Source organism: Chiloscyllium plagiosum, unplaced genomic scaffold (genome assembly GCF_037043375.1).
Source record: "Chiloscyllium plagiosum isolate Xiang-an unplaced genomic scaffold, Cpla_swu_hap1 HiC_scaffold_7, whole genome shotgun sequence".
NCBI lineage: Eukaryota > Metazoa > Chordata > Chondrichthyes > Orectolobiformes > Hemiscylliidae > Chiloscyllium > Chiloscyllium plagiosum.
In genome coordinates, this window is record NW_028270145.1 from 57352597 (window position 1) to 57375021 (window position 22425).

Here is a 22425-nt window from a genome sequence, read left to right on the forward strand (position 1 = left end):
GAGGTGGTTTTTCGTTGCTTCTAGGAATCCAGCTGTTGATGATTCATGTTAATGGTTTAGCAAAATAAGCTCAAAATCTGTGAAGATAATAGACCAAAGTGTGACAAAATGGTGCTTAAGATGGTGCTTAACTGACAAATGAGTTTTGATCAAATATGGGTGAGACAGATCATTTTGGTAGATAAGTCAAAGCTGCCATCTACTGCTGGATATTAACATTCTTAATGGGCAAAAGAGCAAAGAGATCTTGGGTTACCAAGATCAAAACTACCAATGCAAGTTAATTAGACCAAGCAAACCAATCACTGAGTTTCATTGCTAGAGGGATAGAACTTAAAAACAATAAATAATGGAAACTTTATAAAAGTTTGGGCTACAATTGGAAACGGAGATACATATGTATGTAGAGTATATAGAGTCAGCAAGGCTCTGTGGTACAGTGATAGTGTCCCTGGTAGAGCCGACGTTCATGTCATCTTCTTCTGAGATGCGTCAGAACATACCCAAACAGGTTGATTTAAAAATACATAGATGACAGTTGCTTTACTATACATCATGCATAGTGTTAAAAAGAATGTAGAGGTATTGGAGAAGGTGCAAAAAAGATTTACAAAGATGATACTAGAATTGAGAGGTTACAGATGTTAGAAATAGGCAAGGTAAAAGATTTTGGTCCTTGAGGGGAATTCAAAAATAGGTAGAAATAAAAACAGAAAGAAGCTGTTCCCTAAGAAATACAATTGGGAATTCAGGGGAAAAAAGCTTATTTACCCAACAGATGCTCAATATATTAAATGTGCTACCACATGGAGTGTTACGACATGGGCAGTGAACACTTTTGTTAATTAGACCAAACATCCAGAAAAGCTCACCTTGCCTCATAAGCTGTTAAAATAGAGAACTCCCAAATTCCAGTATTTAAAGAAAATAATATAAATTTATTCTTTAATTCTAAAAGTGAACATTAAACAACAACTATTTACAACTGTTAGCTCCCCTTTCTCTTAACTGCTTATTACCTGCCTCCAACTCTATAACAATATACTGTTCGAATAAAACACTTATTAAAATTACATCAACTTAATTTCAAAGCCATACCGCGGCAATTGCCTTCAGTGTCTTTCTTCTTCAGGTTGAAGATCTCCCTGGGTCATCATCTTTCTTTTTACTGTGAAAATGTTTCATATGAAAAGGTACCTTTTGATTGAGAATGTTTCAATGTCTTAGGTTTCTCTCAATGGCAGTTGTTTCTTTCTGATTTTCAAACTGCCTGCCTTTTTTATATCCCTAACATCGGATCATATCATTGGTTCGATGTTGGCAAAACAATAAATTCAAACTTGATTGGATTGTAGTATCTTGGGGTATAATTTAATCTGATTAAATTCAAATTGTTGTCAAAACAGCAACCAACCAACTCAGGTATCTATTTCACAGCCAAATGTTACATATTTTCAATTTTCCAGTATAATCTGAGTCTGCTGTTGTAAGCTGTCAGTGCAGAACAGCATTCACTCTCTCTTTAAACATACAGTACACACCTTCAACTTCATAACAAAAGTAATTGAAACACATAACCTAGATGCAGTAAGGGGAAGCTAGATAAATACATGAGAAAGAAAAGAATAAAAGAGCATGATTTAAAGCAATGTTTCCCAAACCTTTCCTCACAGTGACCTCAGTTCAAGTCTTGAAAATTCTTGTGATACCAGTCAGAACTGATGCCTGGGGAGGGAGGGTCTGGATGAAGGTGTCTGTTAGTATGTGAGCACAGCTGTTGTAACGGAGTCAGCTCCATAGTGGCCGTTGCTGCCTTGGAGTTCATAACCTTGTGTAGGGTCCCAACTTCCATTTCAGAAAGCCTTAATGTAAAGGTTAAACTAACAGTGATGGGAGGAAGCTTTTGAGGATCTAACATCAACATGGACTAGTTGGGCCAGATTGCCTTCTTGTGTTTCAGACTCTGTATAATTTGATGTTCTATGATGTTTGTACAATTAATTATAATTAACAGGTATTTGACTTGGGACGATACTCAAGAGACAATAGTAGCCAAGACTACACAGAATAAAGTTACAGCTGTAGCTAGAGCGGTGAGTTGTGGCGATGATCTACAGTGTGGAGGTGATGATTTAAGTGCGATCTTGGTATAAAACTACACTGAATTTTCTGGAATTCTTTGCTTCTTGGTGTTGCTAATTAGCTGCTGTTGATAGTCAACATTTATTTTGAACATGCTTGGAGGAAAGACTTTTGAAATGACTAAGTTGTGAAAGACTTTTTTTTGTTTTTGCTGTAGTGCTACTTATGTTTTTCTGCAGATGAAGATTAACAATGTTGTTAGCAATCCTCTACAAAGCATTTGCTACCTATAATTGCAATATGCACTCAATAAATATCACTTAATTTTGATGAATACTGGCTACTGCGTCAATTTAATGGCAGTTTTTTTTAATGCAACCCATTTCAGAAAATTGGTAAATTTCCGAACGAGAATGAGAGTTGTTCTTTGGCAGTATTCGACCAATTCGTAATGATTACACCAGAATGTTTAATCCTAATGTGCGGGGTGGTAACAAACAATGAGTAACATTAAACAATACCTTAAGGAAATCAACTTGGCAAAATGTTTTAAATAGATTAATTAATTTGGCCAAATTGCTTTTGAGCTATCTGCAGAGAAAGCATGTTTAGACTTTTTTTTTGCATCAGGGAACTACTTTGCTTCCAACTAGGGAATCTATCACTACTTTGAAATTACTGGATTAGGTATTGCAGGCTATAGTTACTCTTGTCACACTGTGGTGCAACTCATTAATGTACAAATGATTCTCATTACTTGGCCCTTGAAGGCATTCTTAAAAAGACCTTCCTTTTCTTCCTATTACGTGTTTGTGGTGTTTAATTTTAAACCTACGTTTGCACAGCTTATTTATTACATAAACTGGCTTTAGTTGTGCTATTAAAATGTTCTAGTTTTAAAGTAAAATAAGCAGATAAATTATTATACAAGCTGACTGTACTAGAGTTATAACTCAGCACCCTTTCACATTTTATGTATATATCGCTTACCGAGAGTAGCAACATGGGGTTCAGTGAGCCAATACTCTGCTTGATTTGTCGGGTATGCAGACAACACATCTGCACTGGTACTTAATTTAACTCCTGGTATGTTTAAAATACATTCAAGAGATCCCTTGTGATACCCAAATTGACATGACACTTGCAATGTTGAACCCAAATGAATTATCTGCCTGAGGATATTCTCTTTACTTCTCTTGGGACAAGGTGATCCCTGATTTAGAATTGTTGAATATTGGAATGGTTCTTGCTGTACACAAATTGGATTGTTTTCTGTTTGCCTTACTTTAAATAACAATTGTTACTGTCTTTCAGGCTGGAATTCAACACTCAGTTCTTTTACATTTAGCTCTGTTCAGAGTTCTACCTCTTACATTTGTAGGGATGCTGGCTATTGATAAAAATGTAAGTTTCTTTATTTTGAAAGGATCTCTATATTGTAATTTGCATTAATTACATCAAAACTACTTCCTGCACGTTTTCTGTCCCTGATTTAACAATTACCCCAATAACTGAATTGTTTAGATCTGAGAATCCATAAAACAGTAAATTCTCAATGTTGTAAAACTAGCTTTTCTCCCTGTATCTTCTCATGTATGTCATGTATTTGTCATGTATAGGATTTCATCCAATTTATGTCTTGTCTGCAGCTCTCAGTAGTTTGTGCTGACCATCTGCACATACAAATCGCTTATACTTGGCTGATTTTTATTCTGTGCGTGTGGACTACACACTCCGAGCTGCCTGTTGTGGTTAGACCTTGATCCTAGCAGCTGGACCCGACTCATTTCTGAGAAATAAATTGTCATTCAGTTATTTCGTGCATGCCCTCCGTTTCATCTCATTGAGGCTCAAGTCTACCGCCTCAGACTGCCCATATCCACCTCTCTCACATCAAGACTTGGAGTTCCTCACTTCATTATCATTTGCTTCTATGTTACTGAATTGTTTAAAAAAAACTTGTTATTCTGCATGGTCTTTTAAATTTCACCTTCAGGTGACTGTCTTTGTGTGGAGTTTTCAAATTCTCCCCGTGTCTGTGTTGGTTTTCTCTGGGCGCTCTGGTTTCCTCCCAGTGTGCAGGTTGGGTGGATTGGCCATGCTAAATTGCCCATGGTGTCCAGGGATGTGCGAGCTAGGTGGATGATGGGAAATGCAGGTTAACTGTGATAGGCTAGGGGGTTGGGTCTGAGAGGGACAGTTTTTGGAGGGTTGATGTGGACTCAATGGGCTGAATGGACTGCTTCCATACTGCAGGGATTCTATGATTTTATGATCAGATTTCTTCCCTAAAGGAAGTTAATAAACAAGATGGGCTTTTACAACAATCGATGATAGTGTCATGGTCACCATTAATGAGACTAACATCTGATCAAGATTTATGAATTATACTTTAAATTCCATCAGCTGGGATAATTAATTTGAAACTCTGTCCTGGCTTTTAGATTACTAGTATAGTGATGTTATCATTATGCCACTGCTTGCATTCAAATAATTAAGTGACTTAGCGAACCACTGTTCACACTGACTGAAGGACCTCGAATTAGAGGTTCTACTATACGTTTTTGGGTTTCCTTAGATTGTTTAGAACATTGAGTTGGATAAACTATTGTTTTGTGATATGATCAGTGCCACTGGAAATCTGCTTGCAGTATATAAAATTTCAAGATGAAATCATTAGTCTTATGTTTGTAAGTATGGAATAACAATGTGGCGAATTAATATTGAGTTTGTTCAATAATGTAGGTTGTCTTTGGAAGATTGTGCATCAGTTTGCAACAGTGAATTGATATTAGACAACCTGAAAGTTACCTTAAAAAGAAAGGTGCTGTTGAAACTTTTCATTTTATATTTAACAGGGCATGAGCAAGATTGCAAATTTCAAAGGGAGTGAGAATTTGTACTTTGAGAACAGGATGTTGCTAGGTTGATTCTTGATTGTTCTAGGTATTCAGATTAGATTACTTACTTACAGTGTGGAAACAGGCCCTTCAGCCCAACAAGTCCATACCGATCCGCCAAAGCGCAACCCACCCATACCCCTACATTTACCCCTTCATCTAACACTACGGGCAATTTAGCATGGCCAATTCACCTGACCTGCACATCTTTGGACTGTGGGAGGAAACAAGAGGACCCAGCCATGTTATGCCTGTATGTTGGACTGTAAGTCCCAACATTTGGCCGATCATATCAAACATCATGTTCCTTCAATCAGTTGCAATAGGCAGATTACTGACAGTACACAGCTAGCCAGTGCTTGTAAAACTCAGAATTTAGGGCAGAATATTGTTGGGATTTCAGCAAAATGGACTATGGTGAGATGTGTGGCCAAATAAGATAACAAGTGCGGTGATACCCATCTCAACCATCTTTTATACTTTTTCCAAGCAGCATGGTGAGATTCTCCCTAGGTAGAGTGAGTTGCCAACTGACTGATTATTGGTTGTTAAAATGCCTGCAAACAGCCCAATACGCCTCATTAATACTTAGCCTCCCAACTTAGCAAATTTGTCAAACGAAATGCGATGTCAGGACACACTGCACTCAGGGACACGCATCCAATCCATGGATTGGACCATACTACATCTTCGGGCCCTGTTTTTGTTCTCATAGTACTCTCTGTCTCACACTCTACCGAGATGCTCATAGCACCCTGCTTTACATTGCCTTGTCTTGACCTTTTTGCACTTTTCCCCCTCAGGCAAAGATGCCAGGCTTACATTACTGTTACCTTGCTATGCTGACTAGTGCAGACACAAAGCTAGGAACCTTGTCATCAGGCCTCAGTCAAGGCAAGGGGTGGGGGTAGCCTTTGCTCAGGCATTTAGGATAGACAATAAATAGACAAATAAACACACCAGCCAGGGGTACTCACATCCCATAAGTGAATAATAAGATATTCAGTTTGTATGCAGACACCTGGTCCACAGTCTATGAATGTATATAACTTCTAGCAAATTAAGTGAGCCATATTGTGAGCCAGACTCATCATCTTAAATTAGTTGTTAGTGTAATTCCTCGACCGCCTGGGATTTTTCAGCAGGTGTTTCCAAATCACAGAATCACATCTTAAATTAGACATATTAGACTGAATCTTTTTTGGTTAAGTCGGAGTTACATCATGCTTTTTTGAAGGTTTGTTGCCGCCAGTTTTCTCCAACCTCACCTCATTAATTTTCTACCATGTTCCTATGGCACCTCTCACTTCCAATTTCTATTCCATTTTACTATGCACCATTCCTGGAACAAATCACCTCCCAAATATCCCAGAATTCACCATCATCCCTTGCATCTATGCCATCTTTAAAAAGAAAATTCTGCATCTGGACAAGCGCTGTCAGTCCAAAGCTTCCCTGTGTGATTCCTGATATTTGCCCTGGATGTGCCGGACAGATGGAATTCAGTAGCCTGCTTTGTGGACAGGTCATGGAATTCCTGCTGGAGGGATAGTGCAGCTATGGAACTTTCTCCTCTCCCGGGACCAGTAGTGGATGTCATGTTAGCCTGTTCAGAGGTTGCAATCCATGTTGAAGCAGTCTCAGCATCTGGAGGAATGCTCAGTGCTGTAGGAAGAAGGTCAACATCCTTCTCAAATCCTCCAGAGTAAGTGCCACCATCCACTCTCCAATACCCACACTCTACTACTACATCCAACTCCCACCAAAACTCATGCTGTCACTCTCACTATTGCATGCAACATCTTCTGTTAATTGCTCACACTCACCAATATCACTAACATTGCATGGACTCTGTTGCTGCCCACTCATTCATGCTGAGTATATCCCCTTCTGCACTAACAATATTAGCTGTGTCACCCACTTTCATCTCCTGTAATATCTGCCTCTAATTTCATAAGGAAAATAGGGTGGAAAGGGTCAAGGCAATCTGGACTGGTATTGTAGGTTGCTCACATTCTGTGAGCTGCGTTCCTGAACCATTAATCCTTATGCTTTAGGTAGAACCACAAAAGCTGTTTGGAAGGGAGTTCCAGGATTTTGCCCCAGTGACACAGAAGGAATGATGACATAGTCCGAAGTTTGGATGGTGAGTGGCTTGGAGCAGAACATGAAGGTGGTAGTGTTTCCAAGTATTTGCTGTTGTTGTCCCTCTAGATGGTAGGGGTCATTGGTTAGGAAGGTGCTGTCTAAGGAACATCCAGGCATTATGCCTTTTTAGGGTTAAGCAAAAGAGAGAGGGGCAGTGGTGCAATCTCCATGGTAACCCATTAGCAAATTTACTGCCTGTGAAATTTGACATTCTTGTTTGTTCTAATGAGTCAGAAAATGTCAACAGCCTGTGAATTATTCAGCAAGACTGAATGTAGATTCAATCAGGAGAAACTCAGCTGGTCTGTAAGAGTCTGTGAAGAGTGAAAGCAGAGCTTAACCTTTAAAGTTCAGTGACACTTCTGAGTCCTTCAGACTCTTCATCTAAATAAGGGTCACTAAACTTGAAGCATTAACTCTCCACAAATGTTGTCAGATCGGCTGAGTTTCACCAGCAAATCTTGTTTGATCTCCAGCATCCCGTGTTCTTTGTTTTATTTTAGAATTCAGTGAGGTACTATTGAAGACTGACATTTCCACGATGCAGAGAGAATTGAAAAGTTTGGGTTTTACATCAAACCGTACAACGGTTATAGTGTGCGGTGAGGAAGTCTTCAGAATTACAAAGTGTTACACTGAGATAAATATGACAGTTTCTAATGGTCCTTAGGCTGGTAATGAAAAATTTCAAATTTAGCATTAAAGGGTTGGGTTAGAAGTCAGAATAAAAAGAATTCACCCTAGAGTCTAAAAGCTGACATGGATCAGTTGAAATGAATGGTTTGTTTCTGAATAATTGTGTTTTACAATTCTATTGCAGCTGTTTAAAACATGTGACTATGTAATGTATGTTAACGACTTATGGGCGGTGGGTTGTATTTATACATTGACACTACATTTTCCAAAAGTATATTTCTGGCCAAAACTAGGAGTTGCACATCCATGAATTAAAGTTGTTTCAATTAGAAAACCAACTCAATTTTGTAACATTAAATACAACAATGAGTTCGACAGAGTTCAAATAGTATGCCAAAATGTGATGCCCATGATTGATATAACTTAGTAAAATGTTTTAATACTGTATTCTTCAACTTATAGATTTTTGGAAACAATGTAACCGATGCCACAGTTTCTCATGGTTTACTCATTGTGATGTACAGCATGGGATTGGTCAAGCTTTACAGTTTGCAGTGGATTATTGAGAAGGTAAAATAAGAATACAGTGTATATTGGAGAATGCTGAATCTGTTGAGCATGAAGCATATTAGTTGGAACAGCTCTGCAATCTGAAAAATCATAGCTTTATTCAAGAGGTTTACAACAATGATAATTTAACCACAGAGAAAGTTTTGATTGACAAGTGCAAAGAGCGTAATCGGGGTAACAGGTGAATAAAGTGAGGTATTGTATTAGGTCAAGGGCAGATTAAACAAAGGTAAACTGATACTCTTCTGGATTGGACTTTGATATAAGAATCATTTCCCAAGGTGAAGTCGAAGTGCTAAAGAACTGAAAGTTGGGTCTTAATGAGAACAGGAAATGAAGTCAGGATACTTTTGATGGAAATTCACAACATTTGAGATGTAATAAATTTATGTCAATAAAATAGTGTCTCTTTTTTCAAGTCTGTTTCTTGAGTTCTAGTAAGCACAAGGCAAATGCTTCAACCTCTATCTCTTTTCAGCAACATTTAATTTAGTACAATTACAGGCTAATGCTATTAGAATATTGGATGTTCCTTTGACTTAAATGTCTCATTGGAAGGATATTATCTTCACCTTGGGCAGCACTACTTTTGGAGAATACTAGACTATCAACTTTGTTTGTGCTTAAATTCCAAAATGCAACTTGAATCCACAACCTTCTGATTCGAGAGGCAACTATGTTACTTATTCAGCTATGTTTCATGTATGTTAATAAGTGATTCCTTTCACCTCTAACCTTCGATTTCTTCCAGCAATTCATTGATATTTTACAATATATGTACTTTCTGGTTCCTTCTATGTTAAAAGTATGGTTCAACTTCTTTCTCTCTCACTTCTCACAACACAGTATTAAGATCAAGGATCACCACTGTTTCTCTCTTGAGACTTTTTTTAACATTTCAGATGATTCTCTCTTACAACCTTTCCATTTTTAAATTTAAAATGAGAATACTTAAACACATTTGATTTTGTGATGTTTTTCCTTTCACTTTTTATTTTCAGTTTTGGCTGTATTCTGTACCATCTTGGTTCTTTGCCTTAGTTTCTGAGTAATAGTTTTAAAGGTCCTGGTGCAGTAAAAAACGTAAAAAAATAAAGTTGAGCCTGGCCAAATGTTTCAAAACAATCTTCCCATGATCATAAAAACTACAGTCAGTTCTTCTTTAAGGTGATGGTTGCATTCTTGTGCAACCCTGCTTTATAGAGAAATGGTGCTTTAGAAACAACGTTTAAAGTGTTGGCGCTGTAATTGTGTTACAGCCAACACATGTTTTAAAAGTTTGCACTTTAGAAACAGTGTCCAGAGTTCGTCAATCACATTACTGAAAATTCGTGTTGATGAAATATGCGTTATAACAGAATGACGTGTACTATTTGTGGTTTTTGTTACTTTGTAAGAAGTTATTTGTAGAGCATGGTTATTTTATCTTGTATATTGTTTTGGTTTAACTGTTTTATAATTTGTAGATATTAAATAAAAGCTAAGAGAAATTTCAGTGTACCATTATGAAATCTATGCTCGATCACTTTGTTTTTTTTAAAAGCATATAACAACTTTGACAGTTAGAGCAAAAATCAAAGTATTTCACTTAGCAGACTGAAATGTTCTTTACAAATAAATATCAACATTCTTGTCATTACATAGTTTACACAGAAACAGTGTATTCTTGGACAACATTGTGAATGGAACAACACAACCGGAATTGTGGGTGCTTCTCCATTTGGAATTCCATGTAATATTAAAATAACAGGTATTTTAAAAAAACTTTTCGAATTTGTATTGTGCAGAATTAGGACACACAGGCAGCCCTATCGAGGTAAACATAGGAAATCCTGTTTTCACAGATTGTCCGCCTGTCCTATTTGAAGTATCTTGTCTTAAAAGTGCACTGCAGATTGGAGGACATCCCTGGCATTATATCATTACTCCTAATGAACGCAAACAGGAAGGCATCTACCACATTTATTCTTTAAAGGATAAAAAGCTGGTAATGTATCACAATTGTTTTGGTATTTGTTACAGAACATGGTTTTGTAGTTGGGTCACATATACAGAAATTTCTCATCTTTGTTTGTAAACCAATCTGGAACCTGATCAGATTTGAAAACAGAAGGAATCCATTTAGTTCATCTTGTTCCAAGAAGCTTCACTCAATTCATTCCTGGGTTGAGGGGTTCACCTTATGAATAAAAGAGTGAACAGTTTATAACCTATATCCATTGAAGTTTCGAAGAATGAGTGGTGATTTCATTGAAACATATAAGGTCTTGAGGAACCTATATAGGGTGCATGCCTGGAGAATGTTCTTGTTGTGTGGGATATTAAAACTAGGGACCTAAGAATGAGGAGCCCTCTTTTTTAAGAAAGAGATGATAATTTTTTTCTCTCTGGGGGTGTGGACCTCTTTTCACCAGAAGATAATAGAGTTTGAGACTTTAACTTTATTTAAGACTGAGTTAGATATGTTAGATGGACAGTAAAGTGGAGATGTAACCACAACTTAATCAGGTTCTTATTGAACGGTAGAGCAGGCTTAAAGGGCCAGATGGCTTTCTCCTATTCCTAAGTCTTTGGCTTATTTGCTGACTTGTTAATCAATCTAAAACTAATCTGCAATCCTGCTTTCTTCCTTTTAGACCTGATTCCAACTATCTTAAAAGATGTAATTCTATCCATCTCAACTATTCTTTGTAACAAATCATTTATTTGTTCGAGTAACACTGAGCAAATAAATTCTTCTTAACCTGTCCCCCACGTGTAGTGAGAATTTTAAATTTATATCGTTTAAGTCAGTGATTCCCATATAGAGAGTGTAGGGTGTTCCCATTTATGCTCAGATCTTGTTAAGGGTTAGGAGCGTGGACATTCCATAGATAAGAAAAAAATGTGGTTAGCACTAACGCCCTCTCCTATGTACTGCAAAGGACCATGCAATATTTTCTGAGGCAGACTGTGTATGGACCTGAACAATACAATGGGAAAATTAAATAAGGACTATGGGGCCGACTTCGCGAGTAAGCAGATCCGTGAGTAGCAAATAAGCGGATAACAAGGACTGGGTGTACTTAGTTCTCTCAGTATTCTTTTGTGCCTTTGAAAATCCACTGTCAGCTTAAGTCAATGTTTACATCTGTCGTTTCCCACTCTGAGCATAAAATCGGTGAAACTAACTTTCACTTTTCTAGTTCGATTTTTCCGAACTGTGAATCAAGATATGAGATTTTGGGGTCACAAACTCTGAGGCAGCAATAGCTGTTATGGATCTCTGACTGAGTCAACAGGACCACTTGAAATCCTAGTGGTTTTTAATGGAGGGCACTACCTCACTAACCAGCCTTTTGAAGCTGGACTCCGGATCCAAAAAAGCTGGAAAGAATAGGGCCTTAAAAGGAACATGACAATTAACCAGTAAGCAAACCAACACACACTCGCGCTCACATGCACAAACGTTCTCTCCCAGATCCAGAGTTCCAATGCTCATGCTTGCCAATTTTAAAATCTTACGATGGAGTCACAATGGGAAAAAGTTTGGGAGGTGCTATGGGGATATCTAGAACAGGAGTTTGAAAACTGCACATAGTTCTTTCGCTATTGTCTGACAATGGCCGGCATTTTCTTCTGCAGATTTCTCAGTCCTGTTGTCATGGTCAGATAAGGGGTCAGAAATCCTCCCTAGCTCGAGTGCAACTGAAATCTTTTTTTTAAAATGCATAAAGATGGATAAATGCTAGGTGGACCTGATAACTTTGTGGGAAACTAGGGAAGTGATTGCTGGGCCCCTTGCTGAGACATTTGTATCATTGATAGCCACAAATGAGGTGCCAAAAGGATAGACTTTGGCTAATGTGGTGCCACTATTTAAGAAAGGTGGTAAGGAAAAGCCAGGGAACTATAGACCAGTGAGCCTGACATCAGTGGTGGGCACATTATTGGAGGGAACCTGCGAGACAGGATTTATGTATATTTGGAAAGGCAAGAACTGATTAGGGATAGTCACATGGCTTTGTGCGTGGGAAATCATGTCTCACTAACTTGATTGAGATTTTTGAAGAAGGAAGAAGATTGATGAAGGCAGAGTGGTGGACTTGACCTATATGGACTTCAGTAAGGTGTTTGACAATATTCCTCATGGGAGAGTGGTTAGCAAGGTTAAATCTCATGGAGTACATGAAGAACTAGCCATTTAGATACAGAACTGGCTCAAAGGTAGAACACAGAGCATGGTGGTGGAGGATTGTTTTTCAGACTGGAGGCCTGTGACCAGTGTGTGCCACAAGGATCGCTGCTGGGTCCATTGCTTTTTGTCATTCATATAAATGTTTTGGATGTGAACATAGGAAGTATGGTTAGTAAGTTTGCAGATGACACTATCTCAGAGTATATTAGGATCTTGGTCAGATAGCCAATAGGCTGAGGAGTGGTAGCTGAAATTTACTTTAGATAAATGTGAGGTGCTGCATTTTGGAAAGACAAATCAGGGCAGGACTTGTACACTTAATGGTAAGGCCCTGGGGAGGGTTGCTGAAAAAAAGAGACCTTGGAATGGAGGATTGTAGTTGCTTGAAAATGGAGTCCCGGGTACATAGGATAGTGGAGAAGGATTTGGTATGCTTCCCTTTATTGGTCAGTGCATGGAGTATAGGAGTTGGGAGGTCATATTGTGGCTGTATAGCACATTGGTTAGGCCATTTTTAGAACACTGTGTGCGATTTTGGTCTCCGTACTATAGGAGGGATGTTGTGAAACTTGAAAGGGTTCAAAAGATTTAGAAGGATGTTATCAGGGTTGGAGGGTTTGAGCTATAGCGAAAGACTGAATAGACTGAAGCTATTTTGCCTGGAGAGTCCGAGACTGAGGGGCATGGATAGGGTAAATAGACAAGGCCTTTACCCTGGGGGGGGAGAGTCCAAAACTAGAGCGTATGGGTTTAAGGTGAGAAGAGAAAGATTTTAAAGGGACCTAAGGGATAACTTTTTCACACGAAGGATGGTGAATGTATGGAGTGAGCTGCCAGAGGAAATGGTGGAAGCTAGTACAGTTACAACATTTAAAAGACATCAGGATAGGTATATGAATAGGAAGCATTTGGAGGGATCCAGGCCAAATGCTGGCAAATGGGACTAGATTTATCTGGGATAGCTGGTTGGCATGGATGAGTTGGACCGAAGGGACGGTGTTCATGCTGTACAACTCTGACTCTTTGACTCTAAGTCTTCCCTGTGTGAGGACCTGTTACCTGGTTCTGAATTTCTGCCTGTTGGCCAATTAATGTTCAGAAGGAGACAGCACCATCCAATTAAGGATGGCAACAGGTTCTTGAAGTTGGCAGGCTAACAGACCAATAAAAGCAACAAGGTGAGGAAGAGGACACTCAAAGATGGAGGTGCCCTGTCTCCAACATTTTTAACTTACTAGTTTCAACACCAGACCACAATTTTGGAGGGATGTTCCACTCATAGGATGACCTGTGAATAAAGTCAGAAAGCCATGGAGTAGCTTTAAACTGGCTTGGAGTTCTGATCCTCTACTGCTCTTATCACCAGGAGGTAGCTTGCAGGCAGTAACACTGTTTGCTGCCATGCTCTTGGAGAACAGGGAGGCCAGTAAGAAAATGCATTTGATCTCTGACAGTAAGCATAATTTGATAGTTAATGAGGTCAGTTGGCTAGCTTTTGTTTTCAGGAGAATATCACTAAGAATATCATTTGCAGGGAAATGGCTGGTGGGAGGGAATGGATGGAGGTGGGAAATTAAGCTTACCTGCCACTCAAAATTGTTGCACATAACTGCCTTCATCTAGCCAAAAAAAATTAAACAGATGTTTTGTATAAATGCATCTTTACTTCATTATTTCCAGCATGATGTTTATTTCACAGTATAAAACTAGGGAGGTCTTGTGAAAACTATACAAGGCAGAAGTTAGACCACAGCTAGGAACTACATACTGACATTGGAGGCAGTACAGAGCAGGTTCACTATGTTGATTCTGGGTGTGGACAGATTCTGAGGAGAGGTTGAGTTGGTTGTGTTTGTGCTCATTGGAGATTAAAAGAAGACGACACTAGGACCCAAGGACCCAAAGCCATAATATTAGAGTAAGGAGGTGCCCAGATGAGACAGAGATGAGGAAGAATTTCTTTTCTCGGAGAGTGGTGTGTATAAGCCCTGCCCTGATTTGCCTTTCCAAAAAGCAGTACCGTATAGGAGTTTGGAGGTCATGTTGTAGCAGTACAGGACATTGTTTAGGCCACTTTTGGAAAATACATTCAATTCTGGTCTCCCTGAAATAGGAAGGATGTTGTGAAACTTGAAAATGTTTAGAAAGGATTCACAAGGATGTTGCCAGGGTTGGTGGGTTTGAGCAACTGGGAGAGGCTGAATAGGCTGGGGCTATTTTTCCTGGAGCATCGGATACTGAAGGATGACCTCATAGACGTTTATTAAATCATGATGGGCATGGATAAGTGCGAATAGCTAAGGGTTTTTTTCCACAGGGTGGGGAGTCCAAAACTAGACAACATAGGTTTAAAGTGAGAGAGGAAAAATTTAAGAGGGATCTAAGGGGCAACTTTTTCATGCAGAGGGTAGTGCATGTATGGAATAAGCTGCCAGAGGAAGTGGTGGAAGCTGGTACAATTACAACATTTAAAAGGCATCTGGACAGATACAGAAATAGGGAGGGTTTAGAGGGATATGGGCCAAATGCTGGCAAATAGGACATGATTAATTTAGGATAACTGGTTGACATGGACGAGTTGGACCAATGCATCTGTTTCCATGCTGTACAACGCTATGATTCAATGACTCTATGGTGAATCTGTGGACTTCTTTAACCGAGAGGGCTGTCGAGGCTTAGTTCTTAAGTATATTTGAGGCTGATAAAGACAGATTTCTAATCATTAATAGAAACAAAAGTTATAGGGATAAAGCAGAAAAGTGGAGTTGAGAATTATCAGATTAACCGTAGACCTCTTGGGCCAAGTGGTCTACTCTGCTCCTATGTTTTAAGATCTCGTGGTTTCATCAGATCTCGACAGCAATTTTTTGAGATTGTGTGCAAGTTCAAATCATTTGTATTTACTAAGAATAAAATTGGTCTAGAATTAACCTTAGACTATTTTCTCCAATACAAACAAAGTCATTTTATTGCTATTTTCTTTGGGCTGGATTCTCCTGACTGAATGAAGACAGGATTGGAGATGGTCCTGGCTGTTCCCTGCTTTATGGAGGTGGGCAGCCTAATAAGGCAGTTGCAGCCACACTCATGTCATTTTGCGTTTGTATTTTACCAATGTTGGAGTGGCCCCCTCTACTCCCTTCAGAATAACCAATGAGAGTTTTACCGTCAGTTGGACAAGTGGTGTCTCTGTTAGTTTTGTACTGTATTTCAGAAGCATTGTGAATGGGAAACCAGAGTTGTATACCCATTTTAGATGGCCATTAGGTGTTTCCTTTAAACAGTCTTAAATGTAAAAACATAGCACAGTGAGAAAACTGCATACAAAAGTGCTTAATTGTTAATTAAAATGATCAAAAAAATGACATTGCCCCCATAGTAAGATTTCTATTCTGATTAGTTTGATTATTTTTGATTAAATATTATGAGGGGCACAGACTGTCAAATGTATTTTTGTCCAATTAGGCAGAGAATGGAATTCAGGAGATGCAGTGTTGTTCATTAGATACTGATTGGATATATTTTCATCCAGATGATTCTGGAAGGATCATGCACATTGGACCAACGCAAATTAAGTAAGTTTGTATAATTTCTTTAATCCTTGTTCAGCAAATCTGGCTGGCTATTACTTTTAGAGAATGATCTCCATGTCCTCTCAAATACAACCTGTTTTCAAGCAGATGTGGATGGAAAATGGGGTGAAGAGGCCTCTTGCTAAGAAATAATAAGGAATGTGTGCATAATCAGCCTCCCAGAGAATACTGGAAGACCAATACAAATAATAAATGATAGCTGATCTAAGTTGCTGCAATTTTTGACTGGCTAAGAAATTGAAAAAGAACATCACTCAGAAATTTGAAATGTAGGATTGTTAGTTAAATATACAAGTGAGAAATGAGACTAGATTAACTCAACCTGACAAGTATGATCAGTGGACTTTAATACACAATGCAATTTTTATTTTTATACTACACGTTAAGGAGATTGGAATTTTGTAATGTATTGTAATTTTCGTACAATTGTTTATTGCAAGGTTATGAATTATGGTTACAAGCTTTATTTATATCATCCATCACAAATTGGCAGCAAAGCTATAATTATTTTCAATAAACCAATGATCTGCCTGGCATTAGATGGATTTGAGAGAATCAGTCGTGAAGTAAGTTTCCGGATTTCACAGATGAGATATCCAGATGTGAATAATGTAAAATAAACTGAAAGCAAACATATAATCAGGCTAATGCAGCAGCATAACCAGCCACAGTTAATATTAACTGAGAACAAGAGACATTTTGGCTGTTTCCCAAGATGAAAGTAACAGATGAATATCCCTAGCAGCAGCAAGAAAGAATTATAAAATTTAAAGTCAATTTAGAAGTAACAGTAAGACTAATGTTAAATGTCATCAGTTTTTTTTAAGGTACTTTTTCTTATTCCACAATCGGGCTGATTGCCAGTCTATTAATGAGGATAACTTGATGTGAATTTTTCACCGAATTGAAAGCATTTAATGTTATTGAAAAGCTTTAAATATTAAAAAAAGTAAATATTAAGTATCAAAACATATTTCCTTTAGGACATAAATTAACATGTCTTATCACTTGTGCTAACACTGCTTGCCAGTGTGTTGCAGCTGTCTGAAAAATCTGAAGGTTTACAGAGATGGCAAGTTTTCCGAGCCTTTACTATTTATTCTGCAAGAGAAAGAGAGGTAAATCATTTTCTTCCACCTTTAATTGCATTGATCCATTGTGAAATTGGGAAACTCCTCAGGGTTCCAAGGCAAGTAGCAAACCTCCTTTCAGATAGCTAGTGATGTCATTGTTATCAATTCCTGAAGCCTCTGAGTCGAATCTTGTGTACTATGTCAGGGCTTTGCTGGGCTTCATTCTCAGCCAATGCAGGGAGGCGATGGGGAATTTCTTTTACTACGCTTGCCTTTTCTAGGAACAAGCAAGACTTTGTTGGCTGGCTATGATATGTGTTTTTGAGGAGAAAGTGAGGTCTGCAGATGCTGGAGATCAGAGCCGGAGATGTGTTGCTGGAAAAGCACAGCAGGTCAGGCAGCATCCAGGGAACAGGAGAATCGACGTTTCGGGCATTCCTGAAGAAGGGCTTATGCCCGAAACGTCGATTCTCCTGTTCCCTGGATGCTGCCTGACCTGCTGCGCTTTTCCAGCAACACATCTCCGGCTATGATATGTGTTTGCATAGACAATTGGATTTATGCATTGCTATAACCCATAAACGATTTGAAACTAGATGATCCTGTATATTCATCCTTTAGAAGAAAAAAGTGCTTAGTTTCTTGTACCCTTGTTTTAAGAATATGCTGGATAGGGAATGTTCTCTCTGTTTCAGGAAAGTTAAGTCTTTTTCCAGCCAGTTACACTAATTCAGTCTTCTGGACAATTTTAAGATATAAAAGAATAAGATTTATTACTTAAAGTGACAAGTGATATAATGTTCAGTTCTTCTCCCAATTACACCAAGGATGACTAAGCTCCTTCTGATGGTTGCTGCCTAAGGCAGACTCTGTCCTGTTCCCCTTTGCAAGGGGAATGCTTAAATTGAGGACCTTGTAATCCTTTTCAGAATATTGAGTAGTGAAAATGGAAGTTATGTAACAAAATAAACATTTCAGATTTCTGAACTGGAAAAACATTGGTCCTGTAAACAATTTTGAGCAAGTAAAATAGGTGGGGTCTGGTTAGTGAGTTAAAATTAAGTAAAGGGAACATTTGTATGTGGTGGAGGGGAGGAGATGTTAAGAGATCGGATGAGAGAAATGAAAGATGTAATTTGATATGGCACCAAGGAGCCTCAAAATTAATCACTATTGGTGTACGGGAATGGGGATAATTCTCCAGTGATTGGAGTCATACCTCATTCTAAGAAGCATGGTTGTGCTTTTGGAGACAAATATCTCTCGGGAGTTCTTCAGGGTACCGTCCTATGCTCAACCACCTTCAATGATGTTCCATCTAGCATAAGGTCAGAAATTGGAATACTTAATGATCATTGCATAATTCTCAGTACCATTCACAACTCCTCAGATATTAATATTGTCCATGCTCATATTCAGCAAGACAAAAATAGCACCAGCCTTGGAGTTAATAAGTGGCAAATAACATTCTCAGCATATATATGCCTGGCAATGATCATCTCTAAAAAGGGGAAACCTACATTCAATGTCATTCCCATCACTGAATTCCCCCATTATCAATATCTAGGGGGTTACCATTGATCAGAAGCTGAACTGGAACAGCCATACAAATACTATTGACTAAAAGGGCAGGTCAGCAGCTAGGAATTCTGTGGGAAACTTATCTCCTGTCTCCCAAAGCCTGTTCACCATCTACAATGCATAATTCAACAGAGTAATGGAATACCATCCACTCTGTTGGTTAAGTGCAGCTCCAACAAAACTCAAAGCTTAGCACAATCCAGAACAAAGCAGTCACTTGATTGGCACTGCATCCACCACTTCAACCTTCACTGCCTTCACTTCCAACTTGGCAGCAATGCGTACCATCTCCAAGATACACTGTAGGAACCTATAACAACACCTTCAAACCCGTTACCTCTACCACCCAGAACAATAAGGCAACATATGCATGGTACTGTCACCAGCTGTAAGCTCCTTGCCAAGCCATGCGCCATCCAGACTTGGAATATATCATTGTGACTTCACTATCACAAAGTCAAAATCCTGGAACTCGTTCCTGACTGTCCTCTATACTCCAAAGACTGCAGCGATTCAAGAATGGAGTTCACCATTACCTTCCCCAGAGCAATTATCATTAGGCAATAAATGCTGGCCGAAATAGCAAAACACATGTCCCATGAACAAATTAAAAATAGAGTTTGGGTTAGTAAGTGGCAATTGCCAGGCAATGACTACTGCAACAAAAGAAATCTAACTGTCTTCCTTTGACATTCAATGACATAATTGACGCCTTGGCATAAACTGTTCTCTAAATTGTATCCTACCCATTTTTGAATACTAGAGCTTTTCACTGATGTTATGATGACCAATTGGAAGAACTGCTGCAATTATACCAATGTATGAGGAATTTTATGAGCAAATATGAAATTACCATCCAATTTTAAAAAGCTATTATTTAGCACTTCGTAATCTCCAGATATTCTGAAGTGCATTTTAGCCAATGAAATACTGCTGGAGCACAGTACTATTTATAATACAGTGAAACAGAGCACCCGATTTTCACAAAATGCAAATTGCAACGTGATGAGGATCTAATTATGCTGGTGATGACTGAAGTACAAACATTGGTCAGACTATGTTATTCAATTAGTGCCATTGAACCTGTACACATTGATATTGACTTAATGTCTTTCATCAGTAGGTCATTTACTTGGTGCACTACCCAAGACCGGGTTTGATTATGGGGCAAAATCTTTGCAGTGCTATCCAATGACTGTTGATAAAATTAGAGCATAGAATGAGCATGTTGCATGTGACAGGATTGTTTTCAACTGAGAATATTCCATGATGGTCATAGTTTCATCAGAAGGAGGAGATAATTCTCACCAAAATAAATTGTAAATATGTCACTATTACTATCTGCTCCCCTCATCTCACACTGATGCAATGTACCCTTCCCAACCAAGGGAAAGATATGGACCAATTTCCAAGGTATTACTGATTCTTCTCTATAATCAGCTTTTGGACTGATTAGAACATGTGTTAAACTTATTGAGAAAATGAAGCAACCCCAACCCTTCCACGTGCTAGTTACCAGAAATAATTGCCACCCATTGAAGGGAGCCTTTCCTTTCCCTCAATAAACATACAACTGTGCGACATAATCTAATCCAAATATTTCCGTTTATGCCTAGAAGTGATAAGAATCCTCAAGATTCAATTAGCATAATTTTGCATCCAAAATCAAGAAAATTGGCCATGAGAGAAATAAAATTAACACAGAATGGAAATAAGCAAACACCAATCATACCTTAAAACATAAAAAGAATAATAATAATCTAAACCACCACTGAACATACATAGATCCTATACCATAGCCAAGCCCCAGAGAACTGAACAAAAACAAATTTCTCTATACGCTTAATACATCCTTCCCCTTGTACATACACAGCCATGATAACAAAGCTAATTTACTATTGTATTCACCTTCCCAGAAATATATCTCTTGTATAAATAAAGATATGCATCTGTGCTCATAAAATTTATTGAGTCGAGTGATTTTAGGACGTTTGCTGACTTTGTAAAGAGTTATGCTGGTATAAGATATAGATGAACATTTAACAAAAAGAAAGTTGAATTTTAACTGTTCAATAAAATGTCCCTCTTCAAGGTGGAGAGCTCAGTGAGAGTGACAGCTTATGGTCGAGTTGTGAAGAGAAGATTTTCTCAATTAGACGATGACAAGTATGAGGTAATTGCTGATTTAGAATGCATTAATATGTAGGGCTTACTTATTTATAATTGGCAGGTCTTGAAACCAGTGGAATTTAATTTGAGATTGACTATCTCTGTAAAAGTACCTATTTGAAACCACTCAGGGAATCTCTGATGGACTCTCCGGTTCATCCCGGAGATCGTACTCTGTGGTAGTCTGGAATATAAACCTCTTGCAGACAATTTAGTTCAAATTATTACCTTTTATTTACCAATGGCATCAATGTTACACTATATCACAGATATCTACAAACCAGGCTTGAGCTCAGATTCTAAAACCATTCGCAGAGTATCGGCGCCAGCTCTTACCCCTAAGAGCTTTCTCAGGCTACTCCCTTTATTGCTGCAAACAAGCTGTCTTTTTACAGAATTTGGTATTAAAATTACAAAAATGCCACATGTCCTTAATCAGATAAGCAGCAATAAAATGGCAAAAGTTTGCAGAGGAAGAGAAACTCATTGGTCGGTCTATGTACACTTGACTAATTAAGTTACAGGCACATCAAAATGGGAAACCTAGATCCAGCCAGGCCAAATGGTCAGTTTGCTTTGGCTAGAACATCATAATGAGGGATTGGTGAAAAAGTCATGAGGTAACCTTGCTCAGCTAACATGTTCAGTACTATTGTCCTACAAAATGGCTTTTTCTTTTAAAATCATGTTGGATTCCCAGAATGCAAATTAAATTCGTCACATTCTCGGATCTTGAGCTCCTGGGAATAACACACAAACATTCAATCCACGACAAGCCAGCATTCATTCAAATCAGACCATAAGGGGTTAATTTTCCACCAGCTTCCGTTCCCCCCCCCCCCCCCTCTCTCCCCCTCTCTCTCTCTCTGTCCCTTGAACCCTTCAGTCAATGGATGTAATTTACAGAAGAATGTCTTCTCTCTCTCTCTCTCTCTCTCACTCTCACATAAACATCTTCCAATTTCCTTACTATGTCAGTTTTTTCCTAGCCTGTAAGGGTAATGAGACATTCACATTCAGCACAGTCAAGATGAGGGAACTGAGCTTCATAAATTCAAATTTGCTCAGTGTGGTATACATGAAAATCTATCAGGATTGTTCTATTACATGCATATTCCAGTTATTAAATTACAAGTTCTTTTCCTATTGAGTATGAATTTTGTTAAGAGTCTTTGATGTAATCCAGCAATTTAGTTATTCTACATCCTATTGTGAAATACACGCCTCCAGTGTGAGAAGGAAGTACAGCCACACATGTTATCACCTTATTTACACCGATCCATTGACACTAAGAACAGATGTCCCCAATTCCTCTGAAAAGCCCTTTTCCACATTCTCTGCAGCAAATGTGTCACATTTATGGCTACATGCTTTCTCATCTCAGTATTCAGTTTTCACTATAATTTAGTATTCCAAATGTGAAATGTTCTCTCCTAAGTCTCCTTTCAATTTAAAATGCCCTTTACATCTTGCTTATCATTTATTCATATGAAATT

The 22425-nt window shown here is 38.4% G+C and overlaps 1 protein-coding gene across 3 annotated transcripts in view; it reads left to right on the top strand.

Annotated features, from left to right (window-relative positions):
- The window catches only part of dcaf17 (ddb1 and cul4 associated factor 17), a 54578-nt gene that overhangs the window by 14368 nt on the left and 17785 nt on the right, over nt 1-22425 (top strand). For 2 of the 3 annotated variants that reach the window (XM_043693718.2, XM_043693720.2), the window contains exons 6-13: nt 2015-2093; nt 3397-3486; nt 8229-8336; nt 9981-10086; nt 10181-10323; nt 15979-16088; nt 17137-17224; nt 20853-20933. In XM_043693718.2, the coding sequence (XP_043549653.1) occupies nt 2015-2093; nt 3397-3486; nt 8229-8336; nt 9981-10086; nt 10181-10323; nt 15979-16088; nt 17137-17224; nt 20853-20933 (805 nt within the window). The remainder of the gene's footprint in view (nt 1-2014; nt 2094-3396; nt 3487-8228; nt 8337-9980; nt 10087-10180; nt 10324-15978; nt 16089-17136; nt 17225-20852; nt 20934-22425) is intronic. The other variant, XM_087989055.1, reaches the window with a different exon arrangement.